This window comes from Solanum pennellii, chromosome 2, assembly GCF_001406875.1.
Source record: "Solanum pennellii chromosome 2, SPENNV200".
Classification (NCBI taxonomy): domain Eukaryota; kingdom Viridiplantae; phylum Streptophyta; class Magnoliopsida; order Solanales; family Solanaceae; genus Solanum; species Solanum pennellii.
Window position 1 is genome coordinate 27,682,273 of NC_028638.1, and position 13,778 is coordinate 27,696,050.

The window sequence follows — 13,778 nt, forward strand, 5'->3', positions numbered from 1 at the left end:
CCTTTCCAGATATGTGCTTACTATGTAGTCCAGATGCAAATATCAATGAATGTTGGACAGCACAACTGGGGTGGGATCTGATCTTCAGAAGGCTTTTAAATGACTGGGAGGTGGAGAGAGTGGCCAAATCGCTAGAGCTATTAGAAAAATTCTCTGGCATCACTAATGCTCATGATTCTTTGAGATGGAAGCATAGTAAAGATGGGGTTTTCATGGTTAGCAGGGTATACAAAATGGAGAGTCCCCAGCAACGTAACTCTAAGCAGAGTTTGTGGAGAAAGGTATGGAGAACCTTAGCACTAACTAAGATAAAATGCTTTACATGGTTGGTTGCTAGAAGGGCTTGCCAGACATATGAAGTGCTAAGGAGAAAAGGAAAGATTATAGTATCATGGAGTTCACTATGCGGGAACACAGTGGAGACCAACTAGCATCTATTCTTGCATTGCAACTTTACAACACAAATTTGGGCCATCTTCCTTAGTCTCACAAAGACAAACTGGACCATGCCCGAGCATAGTGCAGACTTGTTGTGTTGTTGGATAAGAAGAGGGGGGAGCAAGACCACAAGGCATGGTGGAGGATAATTCCACATTGCATTTGGTGGACAATATGGAAAGAAAGAAATAGTAGAAACTTTGAAGATAGGTCCAATTCCATCCGGAAGGTTAGATGGGATTGAATAGTATCCTTTTATTTTTGGTGCAAAGAGGAAGGTTTAGAGGAAATAGAACAGTGTAGAATTATTAGGACCCTTGGTAAGGGTTTTTTTTTCCTTCCTCTTCTTTTGCTCCCCTCTGTTTGCAGGTCCCCAGCATTAACGATATGCTAAAGATTACAACATTACCATTTAAAAAAAAAAAAAGACTTACCATACTAAAAGTTATAAGAAGTTGAGCCCTTCTGGTGGCCCCCATCCAATAGTTCTATATGCAGGAGATTTTAGCATGTATAAGTAGGTGGTAGATATAGAGGATGCAATAGGATAGCAACTTCAATCACTACATTGTAGGAAATCATAATATTTCCCAAATTTAGAACACCAGCAAGGAACATGTCCTTTCAGAACCCAAATACTCAGACAGAGAAATGTGTACACTTGTAAATGTTACTTTATTGCTCCCCTGACCAACTAAGCTCCCATTGAGATGTAAATATGTAATGACTACTAGACTTTTAAAATATGACAATTTATTAATAATGACGTCAGAAGAATCTTTACATTAGGATGTCAATGACTCCCCTACCTTTATTAAAGTATAACTAGGACCTGTCAATCATAATTGTAGAACAGTTTTTTGTGGATGCTCAAATATGGACAGAACCAATCGTTCAGTTGAAATTTCAGAGAACACGGTTTGTTAAATGCTACACATTGCTAAGACAAGTAATAACTTTGAAATTATTAGAAAGGACAATAAAATCATTTTAGACTATGACTCTACTTCTTATCTTCGATGAGGAAATTTCACTTTTGTTTTTTTTCTTCTGCTTTTAAATGTTAAAACATTATTCACCTTTCATTTACTGGAAATAAAGCAACAAAAACCTGAAATGAAGTTCATAATTTACCAAAATCAGATTCGCTGCTATTATTGCCACCTTCCGCAAGCAATTTCTGGGTCCATCCACAAAATTCAGAAAGAATCAAAGCCTTGTCGGTTGAACCAAGAAAAATTTTCAAGTCTTCAGGTGTTTTTAGAATTTTGAAAGGAAGCTGTTCTGGCAACAGAGACATAACATAATGGACAGATGACAATATGTTCTGCACACGAAGTCTTCCCATATACTTGTAGGAGTGTGAGTGATGATAATAAAATATTGTTATTCCCTCATCAGCTCCAACTGCATCTGCCAGCATTCTCTCACTGCTTCTATATAAAACCATCAGCTTCAGTGAAGCAAATCTTCCGTGATCATGAGAAACTACACCAGTCAACTCCTTCATAAGGGACCGAGACTCACCCGACCCTAATCAATAAGCAAACTCATCAGACAATATATAGAAGTGCAGAAGAATCTAATGGAATATGGTTGCCAATTACCATGTCTCCAACAAAATAAACCCTAATCAGCTTTCTGTATTATTAGAGCTAAAGGATGGGGTAGAGGAGCAACGCTAAACTAAAACAAATAGAAAAAGGAAAACTGTACAATAGTAACAAAAATAGTCTAACCCGGAAGCAATCACTAATTTTAAATGAACTCAAAGAAATAGTAGCAAAGCGGTGACAACCAACTGAACCATGAGTGTTAAGCTGGAAGGTAATAAAGTTGTACGTAGCTAATGACAAATCACGTGCCCCCTTTAGAACCTTAAATTGTCTAGTGATGACAGATTAAATCTAAAAAGGATATTAAGGATTCGATGGGTTATCGTGTTATACTCCGGCCCACATTTGATACTGATAGATGATGCAAACGTTTTCTAGCTCTTAAGGTCCTTTTCTGTGACAACTTGAGCTTAAGTTTCACTTTTTAGGTATATTCCAGCCCACATTTGATACTGATAGATGATTCAAATGGTTTGTAGATCCTCAGGTACTTTTGTCTGACAACTTGAGATTAAGTTTCACTTTTTAGGAAATAGAGGATGAAAGCATATCTTAAGCCAAGGGTCTATCACAAACAAACTCTCTACCTCCCAAGGCAGGGGTAAGTTATGCATACACACTACCCCAGACCTTATTTGTGAGATAACATTGGGTATGTTGTTATTGTTGTTGTTGTTGTTGTTGTACAGGATGAGAGCATACAAGATAATTGCACCTATAGCTGGACCCAAGTGACAACCAGAAGTCCATTAAAGAAATTAAAAATAAGGAACAATGACAACCTGATTTCTAGCACTATACTCAATTTCATCGCAAAGTAGCCACCCTGCACACCTCTCAAACTTCTTATCTTTACTGAACCAAAAGCATAAAGCTCGAGTAGAGAAAGGCCCTTATAATGTCCAGAAGTAAAGCTGAATAGCATTCTGCACAATCCTTTTCAAATAAATTTTTTTTAAAGAATCGCATAGAGCCTGCATTAGATGAGTAATACAACCCCAGTAATATGCACCTTCTTACACTAGATACACGTGAAAAGAACTATGCAATTCACCATCCTATCTACTTGCTGTACATTCTACTTCTTAAACCAAAAGGCTATGAGAGCTACATATCTATGTTTTGAGGTACAATTATTTTATTTTATTTTTAAAAAATTGGTAAATTGTGTGTATAATAGAGAAACCAGTAGATAGGTTGTATTGATACCATATTTAGTTATTTACAAATGCACTTCAGGCATTCAAAGCTAAGTTGTAACATAGGTGCTTTTTTTTGTTTTCACCACTGCAGGGCAGTCACGCAACTCTGCACAACTTCAGCCACACACACAATCTTCTAGGAACTTGGAAAAATTCAAAGGCACCAGCGAACAGCAAGAACACAAACAAACAAGGCCACAAAACAGTGAGGGACGCCCCTACCCTTGATCTCCTGTAGCTTACATGGTGCCAGGAACGCCCCTACCCTTTGTAACTACCGACAGGCAGATTCCTTTCTCTAGGTGAAAAAATTGGCCAAGGCATTATTTATTTTTTTGAGACGGTTTGGCCAAGGAATTATTTAGTTGTAAGCCTTCCAAATTTTGAAAATCCCTTTGCATATATTTGAGATGATAAAAAGTTTGAGATTCATCTCATAAACATTGTATTCTTGTTGTTTATTGTTGCCTTTAAATTATTCTAGACTATTGTGTGTGTGGCTGAAGTTGTGCATAGTTGTGTGACCTCCATCCTAAATACGACTCAGAACATCTATAATATCAACTGAATCTTTTGAGTAGGTTTGTTTACACCAAAAATAAAAATTCAAAAGATAATTCAACTTGATCGTTAAAAGAGTTGCCAACATCCTCAAAGCATCTGGAACTTATTTCCTTCGAATTGTCCACCAAATACTTACTAGGACAGTTCTCCATCTATCCCTATATATTGCCTGAGAACTTGATTCCTCCCAGCTGTTTAGAACATCAATAATCCTTTCAGGCATTTTCCAAAATATCCCTCTAAGGTCGATGAACAATCTCCAAAGTTATTACGTAATGTTTTCGCAATGTAAGAATAGATGATCAATTATATCTGCTTTCTCACCACATAGATAGCATCGGGAGCATAAAGAGATCTTTTTTTTTTCGCCAAATTCTCAAAAGGCTCTCTGGCCAGCAGCCAAACAAAACAAGAAACTTTGTCTGGGATTTAGTCTTCCAAAATGTGTTTCCATGGCTAGTTTATCACCAGATGGATGGTTTGATTCATTAAGCTATATGCACTGCCTCCTTAAATAAGCTCTTGTTGTGTCCCAGCCACCATGATTTATCAGACCCCTCCAGTAGGCCACTGAAGAGTTCTAGTGCCTTGTAAAATTTTGTCATCTTCTGAATTTTCCATTCGTTTAGCAATTTTCTTAAGGTAAGAAGATCCCATCCTTGGTCTGGACTAAGTTCTGCAATATTCTTTTATGAGTGAAAAAATTAGGACAGAGCTCTCTTGTAGGCTACTATTCCCAAGCCAGATTTCCTTCTAGAATTATATTCTAACAGATGTGTCGTTCTTCAATTCAGGATATAGAGCCCTTATGGATCTCCATTCTCAACAGACAAACTCCATGAGGTGTATTTACATCGTTGGTCATCCATATCTTCCTCCCCATAGTAATTGACTTTCTTCTGAATCTCATAGTCATTTCATTTAAAGAATTTAGTTCTGAATTTTAAGAATTCTAATACCCAATCGTCTTGGATATTTGCCAATTATAACAACTTTCCACTTAAGCAGGTGAAAGCCTCTCTTTTTCTTATTTCCTAGCCATAGAAATGTCCTTCTGATTTTATCAGGTCTATCGATGCCACAAAAATGTGGAAGTGCATCTAACACAAAATTGAAAGAGTAAGCCTACCTCCCACAAATAGGTATTGTGACTTCCATCTAGTCAGCTTACTTTCACATTTTTCTATAACATTGTTCCAAATCACCTTCGATTTTGACTTAGCTCCCAATAGCATTCCCAAGTAGATAGTAGGTTAAGAGTCAACATCACCACCTAGGATTGTGGCCAGTTGGGAAATATCACCACTTCATTGATAGGATAAATGCAACTCTTCCTCTAGTTAGTGTGAAGCGCAGATATTCCTTCAAATAACACTAAAATTACTCGCATGTACTCTAGTTGCTTTCTATTAACATCACAAAAGATTAGCATATCATCAACATGTTGTAGGTGAGTGACTCCTAACTTGCTATTGGTATTCCCGTTCATCTCAAATCCTTTAATCCAACCATAGGAGCTTGTAGTCTTAATCGAATTCTTAAGACTCTCCATTGCAAAATAGATAGAAAGGGAGACAAGACCTTACCTAAGATCTCTAGGAACTCCACGTGAAGAGAATAGAGAAACTCACAATTGAGATACAAGGTTCAGCCTATTTGATCCATTTGGATCCAAAACCCATCCTTTCCATCATATAAACCAAAAAAAATACCACTAAAATGATCATATGCTTTCTCAATATCCAGTCTGCAAAGAAATCCAGGCTTATTTAGTGTGATCCTAGAGTCAACTGCCTCATTGGCCACCAAGAAAACATCTTGGACCTTTCTTCCCTAAAATAAAGTCATTTGTTGAGAATCCACAAGCTTTGATGCTACACCTTCTAATTGTTCGATAAGTGCTTTTGCAAATAGCTTGTAAACACTGCCTATCAGATTGATAAGCCTAAATTATCCCAATTTCTTGGCACCTTTCACCTTTGGAATTAATGATATGAATGTTGCATTAAACTTCTTTCGAAGATTTTCCTTATTGGCTTCAAAGTATCTCTGACTTCTTCTCTTCCACATGATCCACCATTAGGATTGGTGAAGGGTTCCCATTCCAAAAATTTCTTTCCTTCAAACTCATGACATACGCTGTACCCACACATGGCATGACACATCCTTATTACTGAACCAAAGCTTTGAGGAATCAACTCACAAACTTACAATCTTTTTTTCAAAAAAAATATGACAAATCTATTTGTCACTACTTTTAAAGCTCACTCGAGTATAATATTAATAAGAATAAAGCTTCAATTTGCTTACTATCCATGTGGTCCACTAGTTCATTAGTAACACAAAGAACATTTAACATTGCAGCACTCTATGTTCACAAAGTACATTTCCCAAAATATCTTAAGCGAATGGACGCTAAATCACTTCTAAAGAACCTTTGTGTCAGCGCCTCTTTTAACCATTACAACTATACAGATATATAAGCATAAATGATATCAATTTTGATTTGATTCAAAATAGATGTGGGTCTGTCTTGTAGAAAAATCCTCAATTTTCAGAACAGTTCTATTTTCGGAGACAAGTAATCAATGTAAAAGAAGATTAAAGGGAAGTGGGATTACAAGGGACAGTAACCAAAAGAAGAAGATGGGGATGGAGGCGAATCTGGGAAGAGTAGTTGAGCTTCGAGATGATCTGCCATTCGACTAACGAGTTGGTGCTGCCGGCTTCAGCACCATCGGCAAAAAGAAACGCCGCCGACGCCAATATTAGCAGTAGAAGCAGGATTCTAATATTCGTCCTCATTTTCCGACGAGAAACATCTCAGGTTTACAACCACCTCATTTTACTTAAATTCACTAGAGAAAATTAAATCAAAGGTGTCAAATAAGTTCGGTTTGGTTTTTGGTAATGGATGTTAAAAATTGGTTAAATCATCTTTAAAATGTAATTATTTAAATTTAGAAGTAAATTAATATTTTTAAAATTTTTTAATTTTTTATAAAAGCCAAAAAAAAATCTTCATTATTTCAACTTTTATAATTCTATTCAAATCATTCTGAAAAAAAAAAAAACGAAGATAGGTATTTCTCTTCTTCTCTCAATGTTCTCTCTTCTCTTATTCTTCCTCTTTAGAAAATCTGAAAGTCCGACTATCAAAACAAATATTCTTCCTCTTATCTTCCTTCTCAACTCCGATCATGACTCTCTCCTCTTTCTAAACTGAAGATTTTGTTTGACTTAAAATAGGCAAGTCATTTTTTATGATATTTTACAATTTTGGAACAATACTCAGCTTTTTTCTTGGGTTAATAAAGAATAATTCGTTCTATATATGTGAAAAATGAATAATAGTGTAATGGTACCTATTATTTATTGTTTTATAAACAAAATTAACAAACTCAAAAAGCCATAATTTGAGAAAATGTATATGTAATGTTAACATTCAGTGAAAATTCATTTTTTGTTGTTTTTGTTGTTCTTTTTGTGACCATTTTGTTCATATGATTTAAGAAATATAGTTTTGTTCAGTTGTCCACAAATATTTGAAGTGTAGGAGCTTGAAAAAATCTATTTCTCAATCACTATCTTTAATTAGTGAAAGAAAAAAACAATGAGTGCTACTCTGTATCACACTCAAACCCAAAAGGCAAGGAGAACAAGAAGGAGAAGGACCTAGAGATGGAGAAGTTGAAAAAGAAAGCGAAAGAGAAAGAGAAAAAAGTTGAAGTTTTATTTCAACATTTATAATTCTATTCAAACCATTGTTAAAAAAAAAAAAAGGAAGATAGGTATTTCTCTTCTTCTTCTCTCAATGTTCTCTCTTCTCTTATTCTTCCTCCTTAGAAAATCTGAAAGTCACGACTATCAAAACAAATATTCTTTCTCATTATCTTATCTTCCTTCTCAACTCCGATCGTGACTCTCTCCTCTTTCTGAAATGAAGATTTTTGTTGACTTAAAATGGGTAAGTCATTTTTTGAGATATTTTACAATTTTGGAACAATACTCAGCTTTTTTCTTGGGTTAATGAAGAATAATTCGTTCTATAAATGTGAAAAATGAATAATAGTGTAATGGTACCTATTATTTATTGTTTTAGAAAGAAAATTAACAAACTCAAAAAGCCATAATTTGAGAAAATGTATATGTAATGTTAAAATTCAGTGAAAATTCATTTTTTATTGTTTTTGATGTTCTTTTTGTGACCATTTTGTTCATATGATTTAAGAAATATAGTTCTGCTTAGTTGTCCACAAATATTTGAAGTGTGGGAGCTTCAAAAAATCTATTTCTCAATCACTATCTATAATTAGTGAAAGAAAAAAAAATGATTGCTGCTCTGTATCACACTCAAACACAAAAGGCAAGGAGAAGGACCTAGAGATGGAGAAGGAGAAGTTGAAAAAGAAAGCGAAAGAGAGAGAAAAAAGTTGAAGTTTTATTTCAACTTTTATAATTCTATTCAAACCATTCTTTTTTAAAAAAAAAAGTAAATGAAGATAGGTATTTGTCTTCTTCTTCTCTCAATGTTCTCTCTTCTCTTATTCTTCCTCTTTAGAAAATCTGAAAGTCCGACTATCAAAACAAATATTCTTTCTCATTATCTTATCTTCCTTCTCAACTCCGATCGTGACTCTCTCCTCTTTCTGAACTGAAGATTTTGTTTGACTTAAAATGGGTAAGTCATTTTTTGAGATATTTTACAATTTTGGAACAATACTCAGCTTTTTTCTTGGGTTAATGAAGAATAATTCGTTCTATAAATGTGAAAAATGAATAATAGTGTAATGGTACCTATTATTTATTGTTTTAGAAAGAAAATTAACAAACTCAAAAAGCCATAATTTGAGAAAATGTATATGTAATGTTAACATTCAGTGAAAATTCATTTTTTGTTGTTTTTGATGTTCTTTTTGTGACCATTTTGTTCATATGATTTAAGAAATATAGTTCTGCTCAGTTGTCCACAAATATTTGAAGTGTGGGAGCTTCAAAAAATCTATTTCTCAATCACTATCTATAATTAGTGAAAGAAAAAAACAATGATTGTTGCTCTGTATCACACTCAAACCCAAAAGACAAGGAGAACAAGAAGGAGAAGGACCTACAGATGGAGAAGGAAAAGTTGAAAAAGAAAGCGAAAGAGAAAGAGAAAAAAGTTGAAGTTTTATTTCAACTTTTATAATTCTGTTCAAACCATTTCTTTTTTAAAAAAAGTAAATGAAGATAGGTATTTCTCTTCTTCTTCTCTCAATGTTCTCTCTTCTCTTATTCTTCCTCTTTAGAAAATCTGAAAGTTCGACTATCAAAACAAATATTCTTCCTCATTATCTTATCTTCCTTCTCAACTCCGATCGTGACTCTCTCCTCTTTCTGAACTGAAGATTTTGTTTGACTTAAAATGGGTAAGTCATTTTTTGAGATATTTTACAATTTTGGAACAATACTCAGCTTTTTTCTTGGGTTAATGAAGAATAATTCGTTCTATATATGTGAAAAATGAATAATAGTGTAATGGTACCTATTATTTATTGTTTTAGAAAGAAAATTAACAAACTCAAAAAGCCATAATTTGAGAAAATGTATATGTAATGTTAACATTCAGTGAAAATTCATTTTTTGTTGTTTTTGATGTTCTTTTTGTGACCATTTTGTTCATATGATTTAAGAAATATAGTTCTGCTCAGTTGTCCACAAATATTTGAAGTGTGGGAGCTTCAAAAAATCTATTTCTCAATCACTATCTATAATTAGTGAAAGAAAAAAACAATGATTGTTGCTCTGTATCACACTCAAACCCAAAAGACAAGGAGAACAAGAAGGAGAAGGACCTACAGATGGAGAAGGAAAAGTTGAAAAAGAAAGCGAAAGAGAAAGAGAAAAAAGTTGAAGTTTTATTTCAACTTTTATAATTCTGTTCAAACCATTTCTTTTTTAAAAAAAGTAAATGAAGATAGGTATTTCTCTTCTTCTTCTCTCAATGTTCTCTCTTCTCTTATTCTTCCTCTTTAGAAAATCTGAAAGTTCGACTATCAAAACAAATATTCTTCCTCATTATCTTATCTTCCTTCTCAACTCCGATCGTGACTCTCTCCTCTTTCTGAACTGAAGATTCTGTTTGGCTTAAAATGGGTAAGTCATTTTTGAGATATTTTACAATTTTGGAACAATACTCACCTTTTTTCTTGGGTTAATGAAGAATAATTCGTTCTATATATGTGAAAAATGAATAATAGTGTAATGGTACCTATTATTTATTGTTTTAGAAAGAAAATTAACAAACTCAAAAAGCCATAATTTGAGAAAATGTATATGTAATGTTAACATTCAGTGAAAATTCATTTTTTGTTGTTTTTGTTGTTCTTTTTGTGACCATGTTGTTCATATGATTTAAGAAATATAGTTTTGTTCAGTTGTCTAAAAATATTTGAAGTGTAGGAGCTTGAAAAAATCTTTTTCTCAATCACTATCTATAATTAGTGAAAGAAAAAAACAATGATTGCTGCTCTGTATCACACTCAAACCTACAAGGCAAGGAGAACAAGAAGGAGAAGAACCTAGAGATGGAGAAGGAGAAGTTGAAAAAGAAAGCGAAAGAGAAAGAGAAAAAAGTTGAAGTTTTTATTCAACTTTTATAATTCTATTCAAACCATTCTTTAAAAAAAAAATGAAGATAGGTATTTCTCTTCTTCTTCTCTCAATGTTCTCTCTTCTCTTATTCTTCCTCTTTAGAAAATCTGAAAGTCCGACTATCAAAACAAATGTTATTCCTCATTATCTTATCTTCCTTCTCAACTCCGATCGTGACTCTCTCCTCTTTCTGAACTGAAGATTTTGTTTGACTTAAAATGGGTAAGTCATTTTTTGAGATATTTTACAATTTTGGAACAATACTCAGCTTTTTTCTTGGGTTAATGAAGAATAATTCGTTCTATAGATGTGAAAAATGAATAATAGTGTAATGGTACCTATTATTTATTGTTTTAGAAAGAATATTAACAAACTCAAAAGGCCATAATTTGAGAAAATGTATATGTAATGTTAACATTTAGTGAAAATTCATTTTTTTTTGTTCTTTTTGTGACCATTTTGTTCATATGATTTAAGAAATATAGTTCTGTTCAGTTGTCCCCAAATATTTGAAGTGTAGGAGCTTGAAAAAATCTATTTCTCAATCAATATCTATAATTAGTGAAAGAAAAAAACAATGATTGTTGCTCTGTATCACACCCAAACCCAAAAGACAAGAAGAACAAGAAGGATAAGGAGCTAGAGATGGAGAAGGAGAAGTGGAAAAAGAAAGCGAAAGAGAAAGAGAAAAAAGTTGAAGTTTTATTTCAACTTTTATAATTTTGTTCAAACCATTCTTTTAAAAAAAAAAAGTAAATGAAGATAGGTATTTGTCTTCTTCTTCTCTCAATATTCTCTCTTCTCTTATTCTTCCTCTTTAGAAAATCTGAAAGTCCGACTATCAAAACAAATATTCTTCCTCATTATCTTATCTTCCTTCTCAACTCCAATCGTGACTCTCTCCTCTTTCTGAACTGAAGATTTTGTTTGACTTAAAATGGGTGAGTCATTTTTTGAGATATTTTACAATTTTGGAACAATACTCAGCTTTTTTCTTGGGTTAATGAAGAATAATTCGTTCTATAGATGTGAAAAATGAATAATAGTGTAATAGTACCTATTATTTATTGTTTTAGAAAGAATATTAACAAACTCAAAAAGCCATAATTTGAGAAAATGTATATGTAATGTTAACATTCAGTGAAAATTCATTTTTTGTTGTTTTTGTTGTTCTTTTAGTGACCATTTTGTTCATATGATTTAAGAAATATAGTTCTGTTCAGTTGTCCTCAAATATTTGAAGTGTAGGAGCTTGATAAAATCTATTTCTCAGTCACTATCTATAATTAGTGAAAGAAAAAAACAATGATTGCTGCTCTGTATCACACTCAAACCCAAAAGGCAAGGAGAACAAGAAGGAGAAGGACCTAGAGATGGAGAAGGAGAAGTTGAAAAAGAAAGCGAAAGAGAAAGATAAAAAAGTTGAAGTTTTATTTCAACTTTTATAATTCTATTCAAACCATTCTTTTAAAAAAAAAAGTAAATGAAGATAGATATTTCTCTTCTTCTTCTCTCAATGTTCTCTCTTCTCTCATTCTTCCTCTTTAGAAAATCTGAAAGTCCGACTATCAAAACAAATATTCTTCCTCATTATCTTATCTTCCTTCTCAACTCCGATCGTGACTCTCTCCTCTTCCTGAAATGAAGATTTTGTTTGACTTAAAATGGGTAAGTCATTTTTTGAGATATTTTACAATTTTGGAACAATACTCAGCTTTTTTATTGGGTTAATGAAGAATAATTCGTTCTATAGATGTGAAAAATGAATAATAGTGTAATGATACCTATTACTTATTGTTTTAGAAAGAAAATTAACAAACTCAAAAAACCATAATTTGAGAAAATGTATATGTAATGTTAACATTCAGTGAAAATTCATTTTTTGTTGTTTTTGTTGTTCTTTTTGTGACCATGTTGTTTATATGATTTAAGAAATATAGTTTTGTTCAGTTGTCCAAAAATATTTGAAGTGTAGGAGCTTGAAAAAATCTATTTCTCAATCACTATCTATAATTAGTGAAAGAAAAAAACAATGATTGCTGCTCTGTATCACTCTCAAACCTAAAAGGCAAGGAGAACAAGAAGGAGAAGGACATAGAGATGGAGAAGGAGAAGTTGAAAAAGAAAGCGAAAGAGAAAGAGAAAAAAGTTGAAGTTTTTATTCAACTTTTATAATTCTATTCATACCATTCTTTAAAAAAAAAATGAAGATAGGTATTTCTCTTCTTCTTCTCTCAATGTTCTCTCTTCTCTTATTCTTCCTCATTATCTTATCTTCCTTCTCAACTCCGATCGTGACTCTCTCCTCTTTCTGAACTGAAGATTTTGTTCGACTTAAAATGGGTAAGTCATTTTTTGAGATATTTTACAATTTTGGAACAATACTCAGCTTTTTTCTTGGGTTAATGAAGAATAATTCGTTCTATAGATGTGAAAAATGAATAATAGTGTAATGGTACCTAATATTTATTGTTTTAGAAACAAAATTAACAAACTCAAAAAGCCATAATTTGAGAAAATGTATATGTAATGTTAACATTCAGTGAAAATTCATTTTTTGTTGTTTTTGATGTTCTTTTTGTGACCATTTTGTTCATATGATTTAAGGAATATAGTTCAGTTCAGTTGTCCACAAATATTTGAAGTGTAGGAGCTTGAAAAAATCTATTTCTCAATCACTATCTATAATTAGTGAAAGAAAAAAACAATGATTGTTGCTCTGTATCACACTCAAACCCAAAAGGCAAGGAGAACAAGAAGGAGAAGGACCTAGAGATGGAGAAGGAGAAGTTGAAAAAGAAAGCGAAAGAGAAAGAGAAAAAAGTTGAAGTCGTCATTGTGATGTGTAACAATAATATCCACCATTGATTAGAGTGATGGTTATGTATACCGAGATCCCATGTATACCATTTTGAATTACTTTTTTTTTTTGATAATTTGTATAAAACAATTGGTGAAGTATTTATTTTTGCTGATAATATTAATGGTCTTTTTGTTGAAACAAACGTCAATTATGATGGGAAAGAAGAAATGTGGTGTATGTGACAACATATATAACCTATGTTGTAAAAAGTACTACAAAATTATTTGCGTATGCCCCAACATAAAGGATATGGCAACATATGTCACAGAAAGAAGATATGCAACATATGTCACAGAAAGAAGATATGTGACAACATATGTCACAGAAAGAAGATATTTGGCAACATATGTCACAGAAAGAAAGTATGTGGCAACATATGTCACAGAAAGGAGATATGTGATAACATATGTCACAGAAAGGAAATATGTGTCAACATTTCATTGTTATCAATATGGTGTCTAT

At 32.8% G+C, this 13,778-nt stretch overlaps 1 protein-coding gene across 2 annotated transcripts in view; it reads right to left on the reverse strand.

Moving 5' to 3' along the window:
• LOC107011226 overlaps positions 1–6,723 on the reverse strand; it is a 43,673-nt gene extending 36,950 nt beyond the window's left edge. Inside the window, exons 1-2 of one of the 2 annotated variants that reach the window (XM_015210638.2) lie at positions 6,442–6,723; positions 1,573–1,971 (exon numbers count right to left, since the gene is read on the reverse strand). In XM_015210638.2, coding sequence (XP_015066124.1) covers positions 1,573–1,971; positions 6,442–6,625 — 583 coding nt within the window. In that variant the 5' untranslated portion in view covers positions 6,626–6,723. The remainder of the gene's footprint in view (positions 1–1,572; positions 1,972–6,441) is intronic. The other variant, XM_015210639.2, reaches the window with a different exon arrangement.
• Positions 6,724–13,778: the final 7,055 nt, after the last annotated feature.